This window comes from Pelophylax lessonae, assembly GCF_965119305.1.
Source record: "Pelophylax lessonae genome assembly, chromosome: 6".
Classification (NCBI taxonomy): domain Eukaryota; kingdom Metazoa; phylum Chordata; class Amphibia; order Anura; family Ranidae; genus Pelophylax; species Pelophylax lessonae.
The window spans coordinates 293,124,307-293,151,362 of record NC_138773.1 but is presented as its reverse complement, the minus strand read 5'-3'; the positions used below and the strand labels follow the sequence as shown (position 1 = coordinate 293,151,362).

The 27,056-nt window shown below is 44.3% G+C and overlaps 1 protein-coding gene across 1 annotated transcript in view; it reads left to right on the top strand.

Moving 5' to 3' along the window:
• DARS1 (aspartyl-tRNA synthetase 1) overlaps positions 1–27,056 on the top strand; it is a 205,618-nt gene that overhangs the window by 161,729 nt on the left and 16,833 nt on the right. The window contains exons 10-15 of the mRNA XM_082260094.1: positions 1,986–2,097; positions 2,355–2,489; positions 13,917–14,064; positions 17,795–17,941; positions 21,782–21,824; positions 25,198–25,278. Coding sequence (XP_082116220.1) covers positions 1,986–2,097; positions 2,355–2,489; positions 13,917–14,064; positions 17,795–17,941; positions 21,782–21,824; positions 25,198–25,278 — 666 coding nt within the window. The remainder of the gene's footprint in view (positions 1–1,985; positions 2,098–2,354; positions 2,490–13,916; positions 14,065–17,794; positions 17,942–21,781; positions 21,825–25,197; positions 25,279–27,056) is intronic.

Here is a 27,056-nt window from a genome sequence, read left to right as displayed (position 1 = left end):
AAGATTTTACAAAAATCCATTTTTTTTTATAAATTCCCTTTCACTTCCGTGAAGAAAATGATAGGTAGTCGTTGGAGTAGTAAAACAGGTGCAAGTGAATCCACTGCTAAATATGCTGCTCCGTCTTGTCCCTGAGGGCAGCTGTCAAATGTTCCGTGTGTTGAAGATCATTTACCCTGTCAAACAATTAAGAGATGGTTGATGGGGATTGTTGCTTCCATATGTCCCGGATACAAGCCTCGGTGGCATTTAGTAGGTGTTTTAGCAACAATCTACGGCAGGGGTAGGGAACCTATGGCTCGTGAGCCAGACGTGGCACTTTTGATGGCTGCATCTGGCTCGCATACAAATCCTTAATAAATGGGGGCATATCCGGACGTGAGCCACGCTGGACATGTAGTCCCAGAGCTCCGCCGTGTCTACCACTCATTCCAGTGCCATCCGCGTAGCTGTGCCCTGTGCCAAGGAGATTTCTGCACCCAACGACGGTACACTTTGTGGGCTACCCACCACTACCCTCAGTTCCTCTCTGGGTGACCGAAATGCCGCGCTACGGACCTCGATGCCTACTCGCGGTACCGCCGCTGGCTCGTGTGCTGTGCATCTGAGGGACTTGGCAATCACCGCCCGGTGAGGAGACCTGCCACCCGCTCCCTGTGACCCAACAGACACGATCTCCTTCCCCTCTGACACCCGGGGACCCGCGGGAGCTGCCTCTCACATCCACTTCTGAGGCCTTCAGCGGCCGGCTGCCATTTTCTCAGGGCCTATACTCAGCTCCATCACTCGCAGGCCTGCAGGCGCTTCACCACTCCGGCCTCATTGCATACCTGCCTGCTCTGCTCTCTTCCTGACCGGACTCCAGGTACTTTCACACAGCTCCATCTACTCACTGTATAGCTGCGGTCCATGAATATGAATATTAAATACAAGTTCCTGACCACTGAAATATAGTGTATGGCTCTCACGGAATTACATTTGAAAATATGTGGTGTTCATGGCTCTCTCAGCCAAAAAGGTTCCCGACCCCTGATCTACGGTATCTCTTGCTGAACATAGAAGTCAAGTTAAGGAGTACTGCAGCGGGATCGTCCACAAAAGAGATATCTGTAAGTTTGTTTACGACTTGCAGGACTTTTTCCCAGAAAGAGCAAATGTTGGGGCACTCCCACAAATGTGGGGTATCATGCCAACTTGTGTCATTCAGACTTTAGGGGGGCAGGACTGTGGCCAGTGAGAGTAGAAAATGTCCCGCGTCACTCCAATTAAATAATGCCTCAGGCTTGGTGGTCAGTGGGAGTAAGAAAATTACATAATACCTGTGATCACTAGGAGGGGGAATAATGCCTCATTATTGGTATTGATAGCAGAAATAGTGCCCCCATCATTGGTGTCAGTGGTGTGAATAGGGACCTTTTGTTGGTGTCATTGGGGGAATTAGTGCCTCATCACTGGTGTCAATGGCAGGAATAGTGCCCCATTGTTAGTGTCAGTGGAAGGAATGGTGCCTAATCATTGGGACAGTGGGTGGAATAATGCCCCTGATCGGGTCAGTGGAAGCAACGATGCCTCATCGTTGGTGCAAGTGGAAGGAATAGTTCCCCATCGTTGATGTTGGTAGAAGGCATGGTGCCTCATCGTTGCCGCCAGTGGAAGGAATAGTTCCCTATCATTGATGTTAGTAGAAGGCATGGTGCCTCATCGTGCCGCCAGTGGAAGGAATAGTTCCCCATCCTTGATGTTAGTAGAAGGCATGGTGCCTCATCGTGGTCCATTGGAGCAATGGTGTCCCAAAGACTGGATAAAGTCAAGCAAAAGGCCGTAATTTGGAGATCGCTGTTTTGGAGGAACCCTAGTTGAGAGAGGCTGATTTAGAGGGTATAACCAAGATATGCACCGTAGACAACTGTTGCTATAATCAAATATTTAATTATAGTACTGCTGTATCCTAAGTGCCTATATGTAATATTGAGTTTGTTCTACAGACAGCCACCAGCCAAGCAGTGTTCGGCCTGCAGTCTGGAGTGTGTCAGCTATTCCGGGAAACTCTGAGCAAAAAGGGATTTGTGGAAATCCAAACGCCAAAAATCATATCAGGTATGTAAAATGATTGGCCAGTGGATTCAGCTGTTGGATATTTATGTATGGCCATACCAGCATAGGTGGATATTTATTATTTTCTGATGGCAGGACAGAGACTAGAGATGGTGGCCAGATTGAAAGCTGTTAATCTCATTATTCTAACCAGCTTTTCTCAGTCTCATGTTTGTTATTTCATGTTACATGGTGGGTAGGGTATAATTTAGCGGCATCTTGTCCAGTCATATGACCATCTATTTTTCCTGTTTTCCCAGCTGCAAGTGAGGGAGGAGCCAATGTATTCACTGTGTCCTACTTCAAAACCAGCGCCTATCTGGCCCAATCTCCCCAGCTTTACAAGCAGATGTGTATTTGTGCGGACTTTGAGAAGGTCTTCTGCATCGGGCCAGGTAAGAGAAAATAGCTGTATAAACTATTGAGCATTTGGAAATCGTATATTTTCCTGGGGATGTAAAGGTGGATTTTTAAACCCCATTCACCACTACGATTGGGGTGATTTGCAATTACATGCAGAAGACTCAACAAGGAGTTTCCTTGCAATCAGCTGTGGGCAACAGCCCCACTGAAAGCAATGGGAGGCTGACACCTCCCACAGCTAATTGCAGCTGCTTGCATGTAGTCGCTCATGGAGCAATTACCTGCCAGTCATCGGCCCTGGATGCAGAGGGAGGGATTTACTAAAACCGGAGCATGCAAAATCTGTCCTAGCTATGTATAGAAGCCAATCAGCTTCTAGGTTTTAATGTCAAAGCTTAAAGTTGTAAAGCAGAAGATTTTTTATCTTAATGCATTAAGATAAAAAGCCTTCTGTGTGTAGCAGCCCCCATAAATCTTACCTGAGCCCCCTCTTTATCCAGCGATGTCCACGAGTGGGAGGGGATGACGAGGGAGCTAGAGAGCAGGAGGTCTTGGGAGGATGAAAAGAAGGTTTTAGTTGGTATTTTGAGACCAGGTTAGTGATGTAGCTGGGGGCAGAATTGTGGATGGCTTTAAGTTGTTAGTATTTTGAATTTAATTTGTTGGGTGAGCGGAAGCCAGTAGAGGGATTGGCAGAGAGGGGTAGCAGACACTGAGCGGTTGGTGAGGTGGATGAGTCTGGCAGCAGCATTAATGATGGACCAAAGAGGGGAGATGGCCAATGTAAAGGTAATCCAATGAGGAGGGAGTTGCAGTAGTCGAGGCGGGAGATAACCACGGAGTGAACTAGCTTTGTGATGACATTGGTTAGGAAGGGGCATGTTTTGGTGATGTTGCGGATGTCGAGGTGACAAGCTTTGGACAATGATTGGATGTGGGGTTGAAAGGAGGAGAGTTCATAGTCCAGGATTACATCTAGCACCCTGGTATGGGGGGGCAGTTTGATGGTTGTGTCAGTGATCTTGACTTGGTTGTGCCATGGATCAACAGTCTCTGGTATTTTACCCGTTAATGTTAAAGTAGAACTAAAGGCAATTTTTGATTTCCATTTTGTATGCAGTAAGGGAGGATTATAACCCCTGACAGTTTATTTTTTCCATCTGTGTTCCTTTCACTTCTTGCCACTGAGAGGTCATTTTTACCAGGAAATAAAATAATGAGAAATCCCTCCAGTAAGAAATGTATGTAGTGCATTATATTAGTTTAGGGAACGATTGAAACCCCTATCCGGGTTCATTTTTTGTTTCTCCTTGTGTCCTGCTAGGGGGGGGTGGGCGGTTCTCTTAAATTTCAGTTTTAGAAATGCTATAGAAATTAAGTTGAAATCTCCCCCAAGTGAGGGGAATTGCCATTTTTGTTGTCTGTGGAACATTTGTCCCAATTGGAAGATCTACTTTCACTTTTCTTTTTTTTGCCTTCTCTCTTGGTGACAGTGGCCAGGACAAATTGAGGTTTGAATTCCCCCAGATAGGACATAGCAATACAAACTTGGCAGAGGGTCTAATCCTTTTCAACTCTAAAAATGAAAGTTTTGCCTTTACATACACTTTAAAGTGTTAGTTCAACTTTACAGAAAAAACGTAAAGGGTAACTAATATCAGACACCCTCCCCCAAAGCTGCTCCAGCAATTCGGGGGCTTGAAATCCCCGCTCTTCATCAACGCTTCCTGGGTGGACCAGTGTTTCGACGCTTACCAATCCGAATCCATCTGAAACATCCCGGATGTGCTGATGAAGAGCTGGGATTTCAAACCCACTGACCATTGGAGCAACTGCAGGGGTGCTGACAGCTCGGTAACCCCAGTGATAAGTATAGTGGGGACCAGGGGTTGAAGAGGGTTTCTAGTGTTAGTTCATCTTCCTTTTTTTCCTGTAAAGGTGAACACTTTAAGGTTGCAAACTCTTGTTCTGCCTTAACTGCAATACCTGTGGACCTCTGAGCCATTGGCCTTCGGGTACCCCTTCTGTACTATAGTATCAGTTAGCCTCCTAGCTATTGGCTGTCAGGCGTACCTTCTGAAATACAATACCAGTGGGCCTCCTAACCATTGGTTGTCATGAATACAGTCTGAAATACTGAGGCAGGGGTGTCAAACTTAATTTCATCACGGGCCACATCAGCAGTGTGGTTGTTCTCTAAGGGCCGGTTGTATTTGTAAGACTTTGGAATCTACTCTTTTATTATCCAGGAGCGTGTTTACGTACAGGGTGCAGAGTTAAGGAGTATGCTACATACAGGGTGCAAAGTTCAAGGTTGTGCTGTGAACAGAGTGCAGGGTCTAGGGATGTGCAACAACATCCCCCCTACATCTAGAAGCCGCTGAAAATAAAACTGTCAATTGTAAACACAGAAGGCTTCTGTGTTTTACAAGTGACCATGGAGAGCGGGAGCAGGGGGTGAGAGCCACGATCTGGCTGCAAAACTGGGTTGGGGGGTCAAATGACATAACCTGGTGGGCCGGATTCAGCCAGCGGACCGCATTCAGCCTGCGGGCCTTGTATTTGACATATGGCATCCCTTATGAAATACAATACCAGTGGACTGCCTAGCCATTGGCTGACATATCTTCTAAACTACAATACTGGTGGGTCTTCTAGCCATTGGCTGTCATACATACCTTCTGAACTACAATACCTGTGGCCTTGTAGCCTTTGGCTGTCATACATGCCTTTTTTTTTTTTTTTTTAAGAAATATTTTTATTGTATCAAAACAGATATAACAAAATAACAGAGCTGCGAAATTTTCCATTTTTTTTTTTTTTCGTAATCAGACAATTCCATTTTTTTTTTTCGTAATCAGACAACATGACATTGGGTCATGCAGTACCTGAATGAATAACAGTCTGAACTCAGCAGGGCAATCAAAATATGATCAACCAATTAAGGGATCCAACAAGTAAAACAATTGCTAGAAGAAAGCTGGTAGTACGGTAAACATTTAGGTATTCGTGTATGAACGAGACTCTCTAACCGAGGATCCTGACTAGGGGAGGGCTGGGGAGTGTGGAAGCCTGAAGTAATATTCAGGAGGTACTAAAAGACATGAGTTCAATAGGTTTTGGCTAGCTGGGATGTGAAGACGGCTGTCATAAGCATTTGCATGAACAAAAGCTTGTGGAATGTCCAGGGGTTTTGGGTGGCTAGTTATTATAGTATTCTTATTTTGCCAAGGGTGCCGGTGGCCGCTGCCGTGAGGTACCATGTGGAGTATTGGAAAGGGGTCAAATGGGTAGAAATCTCTTTGGCTGAGAAAGAAAATTCCAATCATACATACCTTCTGAACTACAATACTGGTGGGCCTCCTAGCCATTGGCTGTCATACATACCTTCTGAACTACAACACTGCTGGGCCTTCTAGTCATTGGCTGTTAGGGAAACCCCTCCTGAGCTACAATACTGGTGGGCCTCCTGGTCATTGGTTGTCAGGCTCCCCTTCTGAGCTACAATATCAGAAGGGTTCCTAGCCATTGGCTGTCATACATACTTTCTGAACTACAATTCCAGTGGGCCTCCTAGCCATTGGCTGTCATACATACTTTCTGAACTGCAATACTGGTGGGGCTCCTAGTCATTGGCTGTCAGGCACCCCTTCTGAGCCACAATACTGGAAGTATTCCTAGCCATTGGCTGGAAACATGTATCTTCTGAACTACAATGCTGGTGAGCCTTGTAGCCATTGGCTGTCATACATACCTACTGAATTACAATACTTGTGGGCCTCCTAGTCATTGGCTGTCGGGCACCCCTTCTGAGCTACAATACTGGTGGGCCTTTTAGTCATTGGCTGTCAGGCACCCCCTTCTGAGCTACAACACAGGAAGGGTTCCTAGTCATTGGCTATCATACATACCTTCTGAGCTACAATACCGGTGAGCTTTCTAGTCATTGGCTGCCAGGCACCTCTTCTGAGCCACAATACTGGAAGGATTCCTAGCCATTGGCTGGAAACATGCATCTTCTGAACTACAATGCTGGTGGGCCTTGTAGCCATTGGCTGTCATAAATACCTACTGAATTACAATACCTGTGGGCCTCCTAGTCATTGGCTGTCAGGCACCTTTTCTGAGCTACAATACTGGTGGGCCTCCTGGTCATTGGTTATCAGGCACCCCTTCTGAGCTACAACACAGGATGGGTTCCTAGTCATTGGCTATCATACATACCTTCTGAGCTACAATACCGGTGAGCCTCCTAGTCATTGGCTGTCAGGCACCTCTTCTGAGCTACAATATGGGAAGGGTTCCTAGCCATTGGTTGTCAGACAGTCCTTTATAGTGTATTGGGAGCTAGGGCCTAGTTTGCTATGTATTTTAGTACATCTAGCTTTATTACAAAAATCCAATTCAGCTTCCAGACTTCATTACAGCCTCTTCTGCCTTCACACGCTAGCCGTTAAAGCGACAATTTACGGATCATTAGTGCCATGCTCCAGGCCTGCTCCCTGACATTTCTCCAGGCTGCAACAAGCACAAAGCCACATGGCGTGACATGCATAATTATCACTGTTTGTATCAAATCTAATGGTTCCATAATTATAACCAAATGATTTTGCAGTTGTGCCAGAAGGACAGATATAATTGGAATTAGGAATATTAGCTCGTTGGTATTGTATATTACCTTAAGGGAAAAATCTACAATGTAATAGAATGAACATTATGTGATTCCTTAACCGACAACTGCAGGACAGAGACATTACCAAAAGTCACAGAACTCCTAGAGATGTACTAAGTGGCGACTAAAGCTGGCCATAAGTGAATCGAAATTCTGACCTGGTCAAATTTTGATCCATCTACGTATGGCTGTTCCAGTTCGGGTGCAGTCGATCTAAGTGTTATTGCCTACCTTTCTTGCCGCCACATATATGAATTATGTGGTCAGCAAGTGGATAAAGCGTCAGTCTCTCTTGTGCCTTTTGTGAGATTAAGTTTACATTTATTTCTAGCTCTCATCTAGGGGCATAAATCCCCTTCATGTATGGTATTATCCCTGAACTCCAGCCTTACTCTCAGTCTTGCAAAATTGTATGGGCTGCTTCTCGCTTACACCGATTTCCCTGAAATCTGTCTATTACTCAGTGTGCAATACAAACTGCAACAAGTCAGAGCCCTCCTCATTTCCAGGCTAGAAGACATTCTGCATCATTTAGCCAATTCCAACCCATCCTGACTGTACCTGGCCCACCTCTTTCTTTTTTTGCATTTTAGTTCAAGGCTCAGCATCACATGTGGGAATTACCTAGGGCAGCGGTCCCCAGACATTCTAATGAAAGAGCCACTTTATTGTCCTTCAGACTTTAGGGGGGTCGGACTGTACCCAGTGGGAGTAAACAATGCCAGATATTTGGTATTAAGGGGGAGAAATAGTTGGTGTTATTGGGAGGAATAGTGCCCCATTGTTGGCGTCTGTGGTGCTATGGATATTTAGCTGATTTATATAGCATATATATGTTTAATAAAAGCACTGATACACTACAGAAGTCCATGCTTCCTTGGTTTTACCGCAAGAACCTTACTGTAATAGATGTGAGCAAAACAGTGTTGCAGGGAGGAATAATGCACTATTGTTGGTGTCAGTGGCAGAAATAATGCCACATTGTAGGTGTCAGTGGGAAGAATAGTGGCCCACTTTATTGGTGTCAGTGGAAGGGATAGTGCCCTATTGTTGTCAGTGGGAGGGATAGTGCCCCCATCGATGGTGCCAGTGGGAGGGATAGTGCCCCCATCGATGTTGCCAGTGGGAGGGATAGTGCCCCCATCGATGTTGCCAGTGGGAGGGATAGTGCCCCCATCGATGCTGCCAGTGGGAGGGATAGTGCCCCCATCGATGGTGCCGGTGGGAGGGATAGTGCCCCCATCGATGTTGCCAGTGGAAGGGATAGTGCCCCCATCGATGTTGCCAGTGGGAGGGATAGTGCCCCCATCGATGTTGCCAGTGGGAGGGATAGTGCCCCCATCGATGCTGCCAGTGGGAGGGATAGTGCCCCCATCGATGTTGCCAGTGGGAGGGATAGTGCCCCCATCGATGTTGCCAGTGGGAGGGATAGTGCCCCCATCGATGTTGCCAGTGGGAGGGATAGTGCCCCCATCGATGTTGCCAGTGGGAGGGATAGTGCCCCCATCGATGTTCCCAGTGGGAGGGATAGTGCCCCCATCGATGTTGCCAGTGGGAGGGATAGTGCCCCCATCGATGTTGCCAGTGGGAGGGATAGTGCCCCCATCGATGCTGCCAGTGGGAGGGATAGTGCCCCCATCGATGTTGCCAGTGGGAGGGATAGTGCCCCCATCGATGTTGCCAGTGGGAGGGATAGTGCCCCCATCGATGTTGCCAGTGGGAGGGATAGTGCCCCCATCGATGTTGCCAGTGGGAGGGATAGTGCCCCATCATTGGTGTCAGTGGTAGGAATAACTCCCCCTTTACTGGTGTCAGTGGGAGTGATAGTGCCCTATTGTTGGTGCCAGTGGGAGGGATAGTGCCCCCATCAATGGTGTCCATGTAAGGGATAGTGCCCCATCGTTGGTGTCCATGTAAGGGATAGTGCCCCATCGTTGGTGTCAGTGGGAGGGATAGTGTCCCATCATTGGTGTCAGTGGGAGGGATAGTGCCCTATTGTTGTTGTCAGTGGGAGGGATAGTGTCCCATCGATGGTGCCAGTAGGAGGAATAGTATTCCATCTTTGGTGTCAGTGGAGGCATTGTGCCTCATAGTTTGTGTAATTGGGGAGGGGGGAAGTAGTGTCCCATCATTGTTGTTAGTAGTAGGAATTATGCCTCATTGTTGGTGTCAGTGGCAAGAATAATGCCTCAAGGGCCGGACAAAGGCAAGCAAAGGGCCACAGTTTGGAGACCGGTGACCTAGGACAATCTGCCTGCCAAATGCAGCCTGACTATGAACGTTTTTTCCTAGAGATTGACACCCACCTACCAAGGCATATTGATTTTCATAATTCTTCCTAAGACCAACCCACTCTTTGCATTGGGGCTGGGGGCTGTAGAGAGGAGTACCGTGTAAGGGCGCAGTGATGTTTTCAGAAAGCTAGGTTACAGCACCCTGTAGATCCTTCCCAGCAGCCATGATCTTTCTACATTGCATAGAGAAGCACAAAGATCAAGTTGTGAAATTTCTGGATCTAAAAAAAGATCTGTAAGGGAAAGGTTTCATTGAAAACTGGCCTAAGCATGTTGATGAGTGGGGAAAATGAGGAAGGCCAAATACTAGCAGTATAACTTTAGTTTTAATTTGATGCGATTCAAATAGATGTCTAAAAAAAATCCCCCCCCCCCCCAAAAAAAAAAACACCCCAATATTCTTCTGCAATATTGGGAGTAACTGAAAGATTTTGTCAGCAGCTGCAGAATTCTCCGCTTTAATACACAGGATCTATGGAGAATCATAAACCGCTGCAGCCTTTTACTATCTATCAGAATAAAGAGGAGTCACTTTTTTGTTTTTCTTACCCTTTGCAGTTCCATGTAAATGATTGAGTTTTGTCACTATTTATAAAGTGTCAGCACAGAAATCAAAACAGCCGTGGGCGAATTATAAACTTTCACATTCATATTAAGGCAGAAATGAAAGGCAGTGCCATACCGGGGAAAAGGAATCTATTTTTTATGAACAACTTAAAAGGGAAAGTTCTGTTAAAAATTCCAATTTGAATTCTGATTTTTTATCACCGAGCCCCGAGTATGACAGCGTCTGCTTGTTGTTCTCTCTCCATACCAAGTAGTGGAGTATGGCGCCCTCTTCTGCTCATCTCTTGTACCAGCGGTATTCACTTCTAATGATGGAAGAATAGCAGTTAAAATTGAATAATGATGCTGCTGACCTTTTTTAAAAATTGTCCGCTGAACCAATAATTGGGTAATCTGTGTAGCTGAGGGTTCTTGGTGTGACGTTCTCCCTGGGTAATTTGCCACCTGGTGACCAGCCTCGTTATTTTGTTTAATTACATCTGCCTAAGACATAAATGCCTAACAATATGTGATTATATATTCTGTTATAGAGATTACTGTCTCACTTGACTTTCTTTAAGCCTCTTTTTTGACATGGGAGGTTGACGGGTGGTAAAACCATGCAGTTGAGCCTCGGTTTTACCATCTCCCACTGCTCCCCCATTTATTTATTTCAGGTACTTGTATAGCGCTGTCAATTTACGCAGCGCTTTACATATACATTGTACATTCACATCAGTCCCTGCCCTCAAGGAGCTTACAATCTAAGGTCCCTAACTCACATTCATACATACACAGTAGGGCCAATTTTTTTATACAAGATTTAATTAACCTACCAGCATGTCTTTGGAGTGTGGGAGGAAACCGGAGTACCTGGAGGAAACCCACGCAGGCAAAGGGAGAACATACAAACTCCAGGCAGGTAGTGTCGTGGTTGGGATTCGAACCAGTGCCCCTCTTGCTGCTAGGTGAAAGTGCTAACCACTGCACCACTGTGCCGCCCCAATATGTGATTATATATTCTGTTATAGAGAGTGCTGTAGCACTTGACCTTCTTTAAGCCTCTTTTTACACTGGGGGTTGACGGGTGGTAAAACCATGCAGTTGAGCCTCAGTTTTACCATCCCCCACTGCTCCCCCATTATGCCACGTAAGCCGCAGCTGGGGGAGGGGTGTACACATGCTTTGCATCACAGTGTGGCAAAAATGATCCCCACCATTGTATTTAGCGGGCAGTATCACTTACTGGCTGTGACCTATTCCACTGACTGGGAGGACCCCGCAACGGCTTGCAGTGCACACAGATGTGGCGTGCTGGTGCAAAGGATAAGAGGTGAAATCAGGTAGAGGGGGAGGTGATAAAGAGTCTCCTCACTGCCTGTCTAAAGCTGGATACACACCATACAATTTTCTTTAGATTTTTTCCTTTAGATTTACCAAAACCATATAATATGAGGTCAAATCTAAACACTTTCAATTTGTATGCAATCAGGCAGGCCCTTGCACTACATAGTTGAAGGTAAAGCCTCGTACACACGCACCGATTGTTGGCCGTAAATTTTCGGCCAACGTCCGATCGGCCGATTGTCGGCTTGTTAGTATGATGCTTCCAACAACCGACTGCGACTTTTCGGCCGAACAAAATCTGGTGTGCATGCTATAAAATTTTTGTTGGCCGTCAACAGAACGGCCTATTGTTCGTCAGTCAGTACAGATTTTTTCAGACAAAAACCTGATGAGCAAGACTGGGCATGCTCAGAGAAGAAAAAACACACGGAAAGTAAACCAGCACATGACATCACTTCAGAAGTTGGTTGTTGTTGGCCGAAAAAATTTGTGTGCAGTCTAGAGCACATTTCAACCAACACAACAACACTGGACAAAAGTCGGCCGATCGGTCGGCCAACAATCGGTGTGTGTACGAGGCTTAAATCTAAAGGAAATCTAACAACAAAAGTTGTATAGTATGTATCCAGCTTTATGCTCTCTGAAGAGTGGTACAAGACCTCAGGAAGGGTGCACTTATTTAACCACTTGACCTCTGGAAGGTTTTATCCCCTTCATTTTTCATTGGAAGGTTTTATCCCCTTCGTTTTTCATTGGACACTGTGCTTCTTTAACTGGCAGTTGCTCGGTGGTGTAACACTGTACAGAAATTAAATTTACATCGTATCTAAAACCGAAAATTTTCTGGTGTTTTATCTCCTTTATTTTTACAGCCTTATTCCAAAATGGATTAAATTCATTATTTTCCTCAAAATTCTACAAACAACACCCCATAATGACAACATGAAAGAAGTTTGTTTGAAATCTTTCCAAATTTATTAAAAATAAAAAAACAAAAAAATCCCATGTACATAAGTATTCACAGCCTTTGCTCAATACTTTGTGGAAGTACCTTTGGCACCAATTACAGTCTTTTTGAGTATAATGCTACAAGCTTGGCACACCTATATTTTGTCAGTTTCTCCCATTTTGTCTTTGAAGGACCTCTCAACCTTCATCAGGTTGGATGGGGAGTGTCGGTGCACAGCTATTTTCAGATCTCTCCAGAGATGTTCAATTGGGTTCAAGTCTGGGCTCTGGCTGGGCCACTCAAGAACATTCACAGAGTTGTCCCATAGCCACTCCTTTGTTATCTTGGCTGTGTGCTTAGGGTCATTGTCCTGTTGGAAGATGAACCCTTACCCCAGTCTGAGGTCCAGAGCACTCTGGATCAGGTTTTCATCAAGGATGTCTCTGTACATTGCTGCATTCATCTTTCCTTCAATCCTGACTAGTCTCCCAGTTCCTGCTTCTGAAAAACATCCCCACAGTATGATGCTGCCAACACTATGCTTTACTGTAGGGATGGTATGGGCCAGGTGATGAGTGATGCCTGGTTTCCTCCAGACATAAAGCTTGCCATTCAGGCCAAAGTGTTCGATCTTTGTTTCATCAGACCAGAGAATTTTATTTTTCATGGTCTGAGAGTCCTTCAGGTGTCTTTTTGCAAACTCCAGGCACGGTTTCATGTGCCTTTTACTGAGGAGTGTCCACCTGGCCACTGTAACGTACAGGCCTGATTGGTGGAGTGCCACAGAGATGGTTGTTCTTCTGGAAGGTTTTCCTCTCTCCACAGAGAAATTTTGGAGCTCTGTCAGAGTGACCACCAGTTTCTTGGTCACCTCCCTAACTAAAACCCTTCTCCCTCGATCACTCAGTTTGGCCGGGCGGTCCGCTCTAGGAAGAGTCCTGGTGGTTCCAAACTGCTTCCATTTACAGATGATGGAGGCCACATTGCTCATTGGGACCTTCAATGCTGCAGACATTTTTCTGTACCCTTCCCCAGATCTGTGCCTCGATACAATCCTCGGTTTGTGCTCTGACATGCACTGTTAACTGTGGGACCTTTATATAGACAGGTGGGTGCCTTTCCAAATCATGTCCAATCAACCGAATTTACCACAGGCGGACTCCAATCAAGTTGTAGAAACATTTCAAGAATGATCATTGGAAACAGGATGCACCTGAGCTCAATTTTCGGTGTCATGGCAAAGGCTGAGAATACTTTTGATTTTTTTTTTTTTTTATTATTAATTTGCAAAGATTTCAAACAAGCTTCTTTCACATTGTCATTATGGGGTATTGTTTGTAGAATTTTGAGGAAAATAATAAATTTAAGCTATTTTGGAATAAGGCTGTAACAGAAAATGTGGAAAAGTGAAGCGCTGAATACTTTCTGGATGCACGGTATATCCTTCTGCACTTTATCCATAACTAAAAAAAAAAGTTTTGCCTTTAGTTATACTTTATTGAATGCATTTGGTTAAATCTTCACCAAAAGAATGGCAGCTTGTGATTGGTAGGTATTGACAGCACCCTATACACCCAATGCACTTCTCATAATGTTCTTTACCTCTGTGATATATGTCCTCCTGACCATTGGCTGCCTGTCTGCTCCACAGTGTTCCGTGCCGAAGACTCCAACACACACCGTCACCTGACTGAGTTTGTAGGTCTGGATATAGAGATGGCATTCAACTATCACTACCACGAGGTGGTGGATGAGATCGCCGATACCCTGGTGCAGATATTCAAGGGACTGCAGGAGAGGTAATGCAAAACAGTGTGGATAGGGAATTCATATTTCTCATGTTGCCTCCTATTACATCATGTCCAAAAAAGTCTCCCTTGTGCCTCTTACTTTCATCTTGCTATTGATATCTCAACTCGGGGCATAAACCGCCTCCATGTATGGTGGTAAACCTGAACAATTAGTTGTATTCGCTCCTGCACACTGTTGGCTTCCCGCATTGTGCATTATTTACATAGTTAGTCAGGTTGAAAAAAGACACAAGGCCATCTGGTTCAACCAAAAAAAAAAAAAACAGTAATGAAAACCCAACCATACAATCCCATATACACAATCCTATACCCGTTTTTGATCCAGAGGAAGGCAAAAAAACCCAGCAAAGCATGATCCAATTTGCTACAGCAGGGGAAAAAAATTCCTTCCTGATCCCCCGAGAGGCAATCGAATATTCCCTGGATCAACTTTACCTAAAAAAAAAATGTAATACCTATTTATATTATGTACACCTAGGAAAGAATACAGACCTTTTTTAAAGCAATCTAGTGAGCAGGCCAGAACCACCTCTGGAGGGAGTCTATTCCACATTTTCACAGCTCTTACGGTGAAGAAACCTTTCCGTATTTGGAGAAGAAATCTGTTTTCCTCTAGATGTAAAGAGTGCCTCCTTGTCCTCTGGGATGACCTTAAAGTGAACAACTCAACAACAAGTTCACTATATTGATCCCTTATGTATTTATACATGTTGATCATATCCCCCCTTAGAACTTGCAGCAAGTTAGATAGAGCCCGCCGCATTTCCTGGCATCATCTAAATCTTTCCTCCCCAGTCTGACTGTCCCTGGCCCACTCGTTACTTTTATTGGATATTAGTTCTTTCAATTATCATGGCTCAGCATCCCATGTGGGTTTTACCAAGTGTTGTCAGCCTAGGGACCCCCACTCCTCCAGACTGACACCCACCCATCAATGCATTTTGATATTTGTATAACTCCTCCCAAGTGTCTGCCCCCTGCTTGCATCAGGGCTGAGGGTTCTGAAGAGGAGTACTGAGTCAAGGTGCTATGTTTTCAGGAAGTTATGTTCAGAACCCTCCAGCCATGATCTACCTGCATTGCATATATGTAGCACCCTCCTAGGTAGGTGCTAGTGAGAGAGAATAGTTTTTCGTTCTGTCTGTCTATCAGAGGAGCAGCAGGCAAATCTATATTGCTTTCTGCCTACCAGAGAGCAGGATCTGTGAGTTAGGTCTGCTCAGTGTGTGATTCATCTGGTCTATGGAGTGTTTCACACTGGTCCAATAGGAAGGCATATTGGACAGTGGAGGAAATCTGACCAATGAGTACACAGGCTTTAATACAGCCCCAGTGATTGGCACAGACTGACTGTCTCAGTGTATTGCGGGGTGGGGTATAAAAGCCAGGAGCAGGAGCACATGTGCTGTGGGGTCTTTGGCTAGTGAGCAGAGTCTCGGAGGGAGGGTGGCGGCTGCCTCCTCCTCTGTAGCAGTGGCACGCGGTTACAGGAAGTTGGCCTGGTGAACAGAAGGAAGTAGCGGAACCCAGCAGTCCATAAGAGCTGACTGAAGGGTAGAGACACTGAAGACCCTCGAAAAACAGTATCGTGAGTACAGGGGATCGTGTCTAGGGGCCTGACCTGAGGGGGGGCCACCCCGGTGTAGAATAGTGAGAGGACGGGTGCCAGCAGGTGGAGTAAAAGGGGGTACTAGGTGTGTGCCCCGAAGATAATTCATCCTAACAAGTCATCTACATAGAGGCTTAATCCTAAATCAATCTAAGTGGCACGGTGAATTAGCAGCCTGGCTGCATCTTCAGACAGGAGTCCTCATCTACTGTGACTAGTTCAAGTTGGAGTATCCCACTCTTCCCTTCTCCCATCCCTAACTTAAATAAAACCACAAAAACAACGACATTCCCTAGACTGTTCATTGACTGAGCCAGAGAGTAAAGAGGTGCATGCTGCAGTTGCAATCGGTAACCCAGGGGGATCCCAAAGTGAACAATCCAGCAGTCCTCAAGGGGGCAGTGCTACATATAGAATCGTCAAGACCCATTGATGAGATCACTGGGTCTAAAACAAGTTATGTAATCTAAAAGGAAAGGTTTCATTGACAAATGGCCTTAGCATGTTGGTGAGGTGAGAAACGAAGAACCAGGGAAGAAAAAATATAAGAAGATTAACATCTGCTTTAAAGCCAGTCATAGATGGTTTGAATCTCGGCTGGTTCAGCAAGGACCAGCTGAGATTTCAATCATCAATGCGCAAGCTGATTCTATCCAACTTGAGCCCTTTTTTACATACGATTATTGCCAGCGGCTCTAGCTGCTAGCAATAACTACTGTGCGGGGTTTTATTACTCGCACCTCCATATTTACAGGAAAGAAAATTGCATTATCTAGTCTTGCACCTTCTGGTTAGTTAGGCACTGCCTTTACACAGGGGGCCAGTGGGTGGGTGGCTCCCTGTAAAAGAGGGTGCCATACTGACCACTATACCAAGTGACAAATGAGGCCCCAATGGAAGTTGTAAGTAATGTCAGGTGTGGCACAGAGGAGACTGCTCTGGACTAAGGAGATAATTACTTAGTAATCTTGTGGTGAGTCCTAGGAAACACATTTTATTTAAACTAGAGTGAAGGACAGGTTCTCTTTAACTTTTTGTACCGCTTTTTGACTGGAATCCGATTCTTTTCCTTAGGTGAGGGGGCATGTTGTTGTCCAAGACCTTGTATGCTCCCACTTTTCACAGTGCCGAAGACATCAACACTATATTTAGTGTTGTATAGCAGAGTTCTGCCTGTGCAAACTGTAAATATGAGTACTTTATTTCTTACCCAATACAGGGATATGATTATCTTTATGTCTATAGCTACTCTTTTCACTTGAGTAGCTGCCTGTAGGGATTGACCGATATATCGGCATAGCCAATATATCGGGGGCCGATATGCACTTTCCCCGAAATATCGGAATCAGCCACCAAGGTGGCCGATATTACCGATATTTCGGAAAGTGCTGTACCGGAGTGATGCCTGCAGCTAGAGGCATCACCCCGGTACCGCCGTCCATAGCCGAGGGTCAACTGTCTTGTAATGATAACCGATGCGGCTGAGAAGCCGCTCAGTGGTCATTACAAGGAGCTGGAGGGGACTCCCCCCCCCCCCCCCCCCCCCGGGGACTCCCCCCCCCCCCCCCCCCCTCCCTCGGCCTTCCACGGCTCGCCCGGGTCTCCCCAGTCCCACCGGGAGACCCGGGCAACCAGCCTGCACGGCCGCCAAAGACCTGGTCAAAGCCGCATTTGGCTCTGATTGGGTCTCCATGCAAAAACCCGGAAGTGATGTCACAACATCACTTCCGGGTACTCGGCGCCAGATTAAAAAAAATGACAGCATTCAAAACAGCCAAACTTGGCGTTTTGAATGCTTTTAAGTGCAGAGGAGGGGTTTGGGGACCCTCCACAAGAGTACCTGTCAAGTTAAAAAAAAAAATGTTTTAAACGTGCGAAAATATTGGCCCATATCGACCGATACGCGATGACCAAAATATCGGTATCGGCAATGAAAAAACGATATCGGTCGATCCCTAGCTGCCTGTATGAGATCGCCCTCTGGTGGAGAAAAAAAAAAAATCTAACTGTGATAAAATAGTTGTGCTGCAAACTGCACCATCTCACTGCTTGTAAAAATAGTATGCATTCTTAATTCCCGGTTTTCCTGATTTTTTATTTTTTTTCCAGATTTCAGACAGAAATTCAGACTGTGTGCCGACAGTTCCCTTGTGAGCCGTTTAAATTTCTGGAGCCCACACTCCGTCTGGAATACCGCGAAGGGCTTGCGATGCTACGGGAGGCCGGTGTGGAGATGGGGGATGAAGAGGACCTCAGGTATGTACTGTTAATGAATAAATACTAAAACCCAATTTTTTCACTTACGCTTTTGATTAAATCACAATATTAATTTTTCCACTTTTTCACCCAAAATCCTGCCCAGTTGTCATCACACAAAACCCGATTTAAGGGGAAAAAAATTATGCCACTTCTCCAAGGTCCTAGCAAATCCTGCACTTTCTACAGAAAGCCTTTTAATACTGTGAGATCAATGAAACAAGCAACCACACTCCAATGACGCCACATGTCATCCAACTTTATTGTAACTGGACATTCGCATACTGCAGCCCTGCCTCACTTAACGAATTTCACCCACCTATCAGCTTGATTGCATAGATAAAGTTGGATGACAGGTAATGTGTCATTGGAGTGTAGCCACTTCCTTTATTGATAACACAAATACCGGTTATGTTGGGCAGTCATTTCACTTCAAAATTAAAGTGGCTGCTTTCTGTAGCAACTTGCAAAAACAAAATAAGCAATTTATGTAAATTGTACCAAATAAATCAAAAATAATATAGTAATCTTTTTTTTTATTTCTTAAGTTATATATAACTGTTCTTCACAAACCTGTAACTAGCTATGTACAATACATGGCATTCAGATGTGTCTATGATTAGATACACATCATTGGAGCATATGCATGCACACTTGTATCACCTGAACTTAAAGAAAATCTTTGCTTCAACAAAGCAATAAGTGCACCTAAAGAGGCACGATCACCTTGTCCATGCAAGATGACTCTAGACAGGATTTCCCAACGTTTTTTCAGCCAAGGCACAATCTTGAGGCACCGCATTGTAAAATGTCAAAAACTAAATAGTTTTACATAATTGAGCAACATCCACACACGTAGGACAACATGAGAGGTGATTTATTCTTCCAGAGCAAATACACTATTGCTTACTGGTAATGACTAGTACTGCAATGATTCTCTCCCTTATTCAGCTAATGTGACCCCAGTGCTCACAGGGAGGGGCAGGGGCGGTTCAAACAAGGAAGGCACCCAATGTCCTCCTTATTACCAAATGACGTCATTGGTTGTTAGGACACCAGAGGCTGCGATAGTGCACAATTAAAATCTGTGGCTTTGTGTAACTAAAAGCCAGGCTTCATCCACCTGCTGGCCTGTATACAGTTTTGTCTCAATTTTTTAGGCATTTTTCAAAGGCACCCCTGCAGAAACCTGAAGGCACCCTGGTTGAATAATGCTGCTCTAAGAGGCAATACAAAAAATGGTCGCTTCCCCCACCTATAACTGGTCTAAACAGCAAGGAGCACTGGAAGGGCAAACGCATGTCAAAAAGCCAAGGAATTTACAGTCACTACTTACCAACCAGCCTGCGACCACTTAACCGTATGCATTAAAAACAGGGGTTTAGTTGCACTCATTTGCAAATACATGCGTAAGCCACAGAGCCCCGGCAAGGCACCCTGCTATCTGCAGACCCTAATGCCTCGTACACACGCACCGATTGTTGGCTGTGAATTTTCGGCCAACGTCCGATCGGCCGATTGTCGGCTTGTTAGTATGATGATTCCGACAACCGACTGCGACTTTTCGGCCGAACAAAATCTGGTGTGCATGCTATAAAATTTTTGTTGGCCGTCAACAGAACGGCCGATTGTTCATCAGTCAGTACAGATATCGGCAGACAAAAATCAGATGAGCAAGACTGGGCATGCTCAGAGAAGAAAAAACACACGGAAAGTAAACCAGCACATGACATCACTTCTGAAGTTGGTTGTTGTTGGCCGATAAAATTTGTGTGCAGTCTAGAGCACATTTCAACCAACACAACAACACTGGACAAAAGACGGCCGATCGGTCGGCCAACAATCGGTGCGTGTGTACGAGGCTTTACTCTACCTTTAAAGAGTGTCCACAGTGGAAGCACATAGTCTGATGGATAGATGGAGGACAGGTGACTAGAGGGAGCCTACTCCTCCCTAAAAGGTGCAGGAACGCTCTGAATACATGTGCTCCCACTGTAGAGACTCTTTAAAGGTAGAGTTAAGGACTGCAGATATCAGGGTGCCTTGCCGGGGCCGGCAGCATACGCATGTATTTGCCAATGTGTGCAACTAAACCTCTGTTTTTAACTCGTACTGTTAGGCAAGTTAATTTGGTTGGTTGCAGGCTGGTTGGTAAGTTGTGACTGGAAATTCCTTGGCTTTTTTGTACATGCTCTGGGACTAGGAGGCACCCTCTAACCCCAATATACCCACACCTACCTGCATTTCTCCGCAGGTCCTTGTTCCTCCACAGCCAGCAAGAATACCTGGCACTTCCTGAGTACAAAAGCACATGTGATCTGCTTCCCCATGATGATACCTAGGCCTAGCAACCAATCAATAGACCCTCTGGATTGTCAATACAGGCAATCTCAGTGCCAACTATAAGGAACAAGGAGCTGCGAGGGAGTGAAAGTAAGGTGAGCATAAGGGGGTCAGGGGGTTCCGTTCCAGGCAAGGTGACCGTGTCCTAATAATAATCATTTTAATGCAGACCTCCCCAGACACATATACTGATCTTTTCTTTGCTCTCTGCTAGCTCAGTTCAGGGCAGGGAGGTTACACAGGCTTATAGGCTCCCTGTGTAACAGCACTGATTGGCTCAGCGCTGTCATGTGCAGTGGGTCACATGTTCCTCTATTCATAAACAAAGGTATTTCCTTTTGGCTTCTGGTGCTAAAAGGAGAAGCTGGAACGCAAAGGAATGGTAAGTATATGCTACTGGGGAGGAAGAGAATTTAAGGCCAACCTTTTGCTTTGCCTATTAGGCTTTAACATAGGTGCAAGCTACAAAGAGCTCATTCATCCTCTGTGCACACTAATCCTAAAGAACGATGCAGCACTCGTTCCGCAAATAGCGGGAATGGGGATGTTTTTTTTTTTTTTTTGCTTTCTAGTCTCCATATCAAAAAGGAAGAGGCTACTAAAGTATGAAAATTCTTGTACGACAGAATATAAATTTGGAAAGGATGTAATGTGTTGTAGTGTATTTGTATTGTATTTTAGGACAAAAACTGTACTGATTAAACAAAAGATCGTACAATCAGGTAGAAAAATTTTCATAACCGTACATAAAGTTTTTTTGGTGCAAAGCACCCGTGACCCGTCACCTTGAGTGGTGTAAACTTTAGTCCACCTTATTGAGGTATTATGAATATTTCTGTAGCTGTGGACACGACAACCCAGGAAAAATGCTACAGCCTTGCTGCCCCTTACACGACCAGGGAAGTCTGGAAACACTGTAACAACAAACAAACACAAGGGCGCACCGGCCTAGTGCATTATCATTTGGATGGTTTATTTAAAAAATAAGGATTAAAAATACTCACAAACTTCTTGTTAAAAGCATGTCACAAAAGGAACGCAGTCCTCAGTAAAGGTATCCGAGGATGAGTAGTCCCTTAGATTCTTGAAGGCTAACGCGTTTCGAGGCCTAGCCTCTTCCTCAGAGCCTAAAAGTGCATGCATACATTATGCAAAACTTACCTAAAAACGAAGCCTTCCAGCGATGCAATGTCATTATTAGAGGCCGCTTCCATCTTCACCCGTCTTGCTCCCGGTTCACGGAGTCCGGCTCTGTGTCTGGCCAGAACCACGCGGTGACTGACACCATGCTGCAGCATGGTTGATAGCCTGTGTGTTTGTTTTTTTTTTTACATACAACTCCTTTAATCTCTGGCAGGATTCTCGGTCTGATATGGCCATAAAACTGAAAGAATTATTCTGTTTGGTTACACTGTAATCATTCCTAGCACTGTTAATGAGACTGTAAATGTGTGTTTGTGTTAAGTAATATATTAACACTCATCTCTTGTTTTTCAGCACCCCTAATGAGAAGCTTTTGGGGCGGTTGGTCAAGGAAAAGGTAATGTTACTACTGGCTGGGGTAGCCTGAGATCACCTAGACTGTTTTCACACTGCTCTGTGGTAAAAACGCATATGCACTTTTGCCATGTTTTCGGTTCGTATTGCATCGGTGGACAAAGACATGTGACTCCAAAAAACACATAAAAAATGCAACTGTGGTTGTGTTTTTGCCACATTTGTCATGTGTTTTCCATTCATTTCAATAAGGAGGTGCGTGTTTTTTTTTTTTTTTTTTTTTGCCACAACAAACATGCACCAAAAAGTCAGCTTGCAGGACTTTGAAAAAGACAAAGGACTCGCAACTGACCAGTGTAAAGAGTTCTATTGGATTTATTGGTCATGCGTTTTTCTTTCGCTTTTTTTAACACAAAATCGGAAGAAAAACAAATTAGTGTGAAAGCAGTCTTAAAGATGAATTTCAGGTATGGCTATTTTTTTTACGTTGTTACATTAGTTCAGTTTGGACCAAAGTATACCTGTGGCATCTCTGTTGAAGGTAAAAATCACTGTAATTGACACTGCTACTACAATGATTTCCTCTAGCTTCCAGATCCTATGATAAGCTACTGCAATGTGAATGCAGGAGGTTGCTCACTCACCCTCTTACCACAGGCTCCATTCAGGGAACTGTTTTTTCTCAGTGAATGCAAAGCATCCTCCAACTCGTCCAAACAGAGTTTATTTTGCATTCATTAACAAAACGGAAAGTGTTCTCTGTTTTTTTTTTTTTTTGTTAAAGATATATTTATGAATTAAAAAAAAAAGACAGAAAAAAAAACAGAAAGAATGAAAGAAAAATGCATTACCAATAAATCCAATAGAACTCTTTACACTGGTTAGTTGCCCCTAGGTTTATCCCTGGAATGTTCATCTTCCAAGGTCAGATTTATGTCATTTGAATACCACACAAGGGTTTAAATCCTTCTACCAAATGCCCATGGACTTTGATCTGCCTTGTACATACCTATTCTGCTACTATCAACTCAGACATGGTGTGTGCAATTTGGTTCTTCTAATAACCCTATTCAGGTTCCACCCCTGGAGAAAATGTTGAGACATCCAGACTCTACTAAACTTATTTCCACTTATTATACCGCCCTCATTGCTGACTCCAACCTTAGAGTCCGGGCCGCACAGGCCAGATGGGCTTCCATGATAGATCTTTCATAGAGTCGGACTGGTCTGAGTTCAGTGATACGTATGGTACCTCTGTCATCTCCTCTAGAGACCGTATTATGCAACTTAAAATCTTCCACCACTGCCATTTTACTTCTGCCAGACTATTTAAAATTAGGTTATCTCCCTCAGCCAAATGCTTCAGGGGCTGTGGTCAAGATGCTGATTTTCTCCACGGTTTCTGGATTCCCTATAGTTCAGGAATTCTGGATAGATATAAATTCCTTTATCTCCTCCGCATTGGGCCTACCAAATATTGTAAACCCCAAGAATTGTCTTTTGGGTATTTTCAGTGATTTGACCATTCCTTCTCATGCTAGGAGACTGCTTCGTATCCTTTATTTTTATGCAAAGAAATCCCTCCTACTGTCATGGAAAGTATCATCATCTCTCTAAAAAGGTTAACATTCCAGGGATAGACCTAGGGGCGTGGTCAGGTGTAGTCAGATAGGCCAGTAAACGACCAGCTTTGTTACCATTTTCAAATATTTTTTGCGTTTATATGAAGCATTCGTTTGGAAAGTGTTCTGAATGGCACCCTTTGCAAGTGGGTGGCCTCCTGTGTTCAGTAAGCAGAAGAGCAATTGCTTGGTACGGGACCCAGAAGCCAGCAGGATACACTGTAGTATTTATTTATTACACTGTAATCGCCTCCAGGATTTCTCCAGAGCTTCTCCCATTCTTTGGAACTCTCTACCCCAATCTGTTCGACTGTCCCCTAATCTATCCATCTTTAGATGATCCCTGAAAACCCTTCTCTTTAAAGAACCCTATCTGGCTACAAACTAATACACTGTTTCACTTTCTTCATCAGCTCATCCCCCACAGCTATTGCCTTTTGTATCAATTGACCCTCCCTCTTAGATTGTAAGCTCTAACGAGCAGGGCCCTCTGTTTCCTCTTTTTCCAAATTGTATTGTAACTGTAATGTCTGCCTTAATTTTGTTAAGCGCTGCGCAAACTGTTGGCGCTATATAAATCCTGTATAGAAATAATAATAATAGTAGCTGTGCCTCCTACTGTGATTGTCCGCTTTCATGGGGATCCCACAGATATGGCACATACATACTTACATTGGTTCAAACTGGATCAATGTAGGTAAAAATTGCCATACCCGAAATTCAGCTTTAAAGAAAAGCTTGCGAGAAATGTGCTGGCTGCCATTGCTAGGGTTTCCTTCTGAAAATGCTAGTTGCCTGGCTGTTGTGCTGATGCTTTGCCTCAAGTTAAAACATTTTCCAACTTTTCTCTGACTTTGATTTGATGCGTCCTTGTTCCTGGTTTGAAGACATAAAGTCAGACACAACCAACTACTAGTCTGACATTTAACATATTGTACATAGCAGTAAACACATCAAGGACCAGCTCTCTTCCCACTGGTACAGCAGCACATTGGAGATATACAGTTTGGCAGGACAGCCGGAGACTTCCCATGTGTTTGTACTGCATACAGCAATAAGGTAGCATTAGCAGCTGCCCAATCTGATTACCTCTAAGCTAAGGAGTGGCACGCTCAAGTGGACATTACTAAATTCCCTATCACACAGCCCTGCCAGCCAGCTAATCAGATTGATTAGGCAGTTGCCATATATTTTTTTATGGTTCTGAATCGCCATTAGCTTCTTGTTTTCTCAGTTCCAGTGGTGAGCTATCCGCTTGTCCCTGGGTCTGTTCCCTCAGCCAGAGACCCACTTATGTAGAAAGAGGACCCTCAGCTGTTCTGCTGCAGTCTTTGTAATGTAATCCCTATAAATAAACAGGGAAAGTATCACTCACTTGTAATGGCTGCAGAGGTAAGTGAAGTTAGGAAGTCAGTTACCTTGATTTTCATGTTTTCAAACATGATTACACTTGCTTGCATCTATCCCAACTTGAAATATCAGTTTTGTTTAAATTGACCCTTTAAACTGCAGATAGATAAACCAATATGTGACACAGGTGTGTGTACTGTAACACAGGCTAGGTTACAGTGATGGCGAACCTTGGCACCCCAGATGTTTTGGAACTACATTTCCCATGATGCTTGTGCACTCTGCAGTATAGTTGAGCATCATGGGAAATGTAGTTCCAAAACATCTGGGGTGCCAAGGTTCACCATCACTGGGCTAGGAGATGATATGATAACAGGACAGGGAGATGTGATGAACAACGTGATAGACTCCTTATTGTCAGTATCTCTTCTCTCCTTCTCCCAGTATGATACAGATTTCTACATTCTGGACAAGTACCCGTTGGCTGTGAGACCCTTCTACACCATGCCAGACCACCAGGATCCTGTGAGTGCCATTTACTGATTACATTGCATAGAAAAACATGTATGGTTCTCTTCCATTGCACAGAAGTGGACATAGATGGTTACATTAGGCCTTCCATTCATAAATAGCCACCAAATTGTTCTCATGTAGAATAATTCCAATATACAGTACATTACTCTGGATCCCTCGTTCATCAGTAATGAAGCAAATTAAGTATTAAAGTGCATTGATAAAATGTATAGTCTTATTTGCCGCAGCACAAAATGCAGAGCTGACAGTCTCTAGGGATGTCATTCTCTCTGTTTTTGTGGGTTTGGTCTGGGTATTTCGATTTCCTCCCACATAGTGCAATAAGAAGCCAACATGCTACTAGTTCTTCTACTGCATAGTAGGAATCAATAGATAAAACCTTTGAGGTTGATCTGCATGATAAATCGTTAAAAAATCACGATCTCGGTTCAGCGCCTCCCCCCACATTCTTATCCAGCATATCCACGATTTAGGCTCCGTTCACATCTAAGCATTTTTGGGCGATTTTCTGCTCTAAGCTTTAGCTCTAAAAATGCCCAACGAGACATCCTATTCATTTCAATGGCCCCTGTTTACTTCCGAGTGTTTTGTCGCCTTAAGCAAAATGCCTGTCGCTCAAAAAAAAAAAGCACAAGAATTTATTTTTTGGCAGAATACAGGCGTATTTATTTTCATTCCATTGGTCACTTGTCAGCCTAAATACCCCTGCACATAAACACTGCAAAAAATGCCTAGAAAAGCCTGGTGAGTCAAAAATCCATCTTTTTTGCTAGAAAATTACTTTGAACCCCCAAACATTATATATTTTCTTTTTAGCAGAGACCCTAGAGAATAAAATGGCGGTAGTTGCAATATTTTATGTCACACTGTATTTGAGCAGCGGTCTTTCAATCACAATTTTTTTGGAAAAAATACACTTCAATTAATTAAAAAAAAAACTAAACTGTAAAGTTAGCCCAATTTTTTGTATAATGTGAAATATGATGTTACCACCGAAAATCGTGAGAGAATTGTGATTTTTATTCTAAGCAAAATAAAAATTTTGATTCCTCTCTCGCTCTCCTTTGAGGTCATTATAGGTGCTCTTTCTCAGGGTATCTTCTCAAGTTAGGGCTTTCCAATCTACTGGCAGCGAATAGTTAGTGTGTAAGACCCTCTGCAGAGCACAGCGCAAGGCTCTTTCTCTACAGCATGTTGGTGGGGGATAGGCTTTTCTACTCAGGCTTTCTAAAAAAACTATGAACTGCAAGACTTGTTCAGCCCCTATTTTGAGGCTCAGGAAGATTCCGTGCTCTACTCAAAAGGCCCTCCCCACAAGAGTTTGCAAATGGGATCTCCCTAAAAGGCACCGATGGTTTAGCCTTTTTAGGGAGCATCTATGAGGCCCTGATTAAAGCCCCGTACACACGAGTCGAAAATCGGCAGGGAATTTTCGTCCGACGACCGATCTGCCGATTTTCGGCTTGTTAGTATGATGCTTCCGACAACCGACTCCGACTTTTCGGCTGAAAAAAATCTGGTGTGCAGGCTATAAAATATTTGTCCGCCGTCAAAACACGGCCGATTTTCCGTCAGTCAGTACAGATTTCGACAGGGAAAAATCTAATGAGCAAGTCTGGGCATGCTCAGAGAAGAAAGAACACAAAGAAAGCAAACCACCACATGACATCACTTCTGAAGTAGAATTTTGTCGGGCGAGAAAATTTGTGTGCAGTCTAGGCACATTCCAACCAAAAAAACACCACTCTGGACAAAAGATGGACGATCGG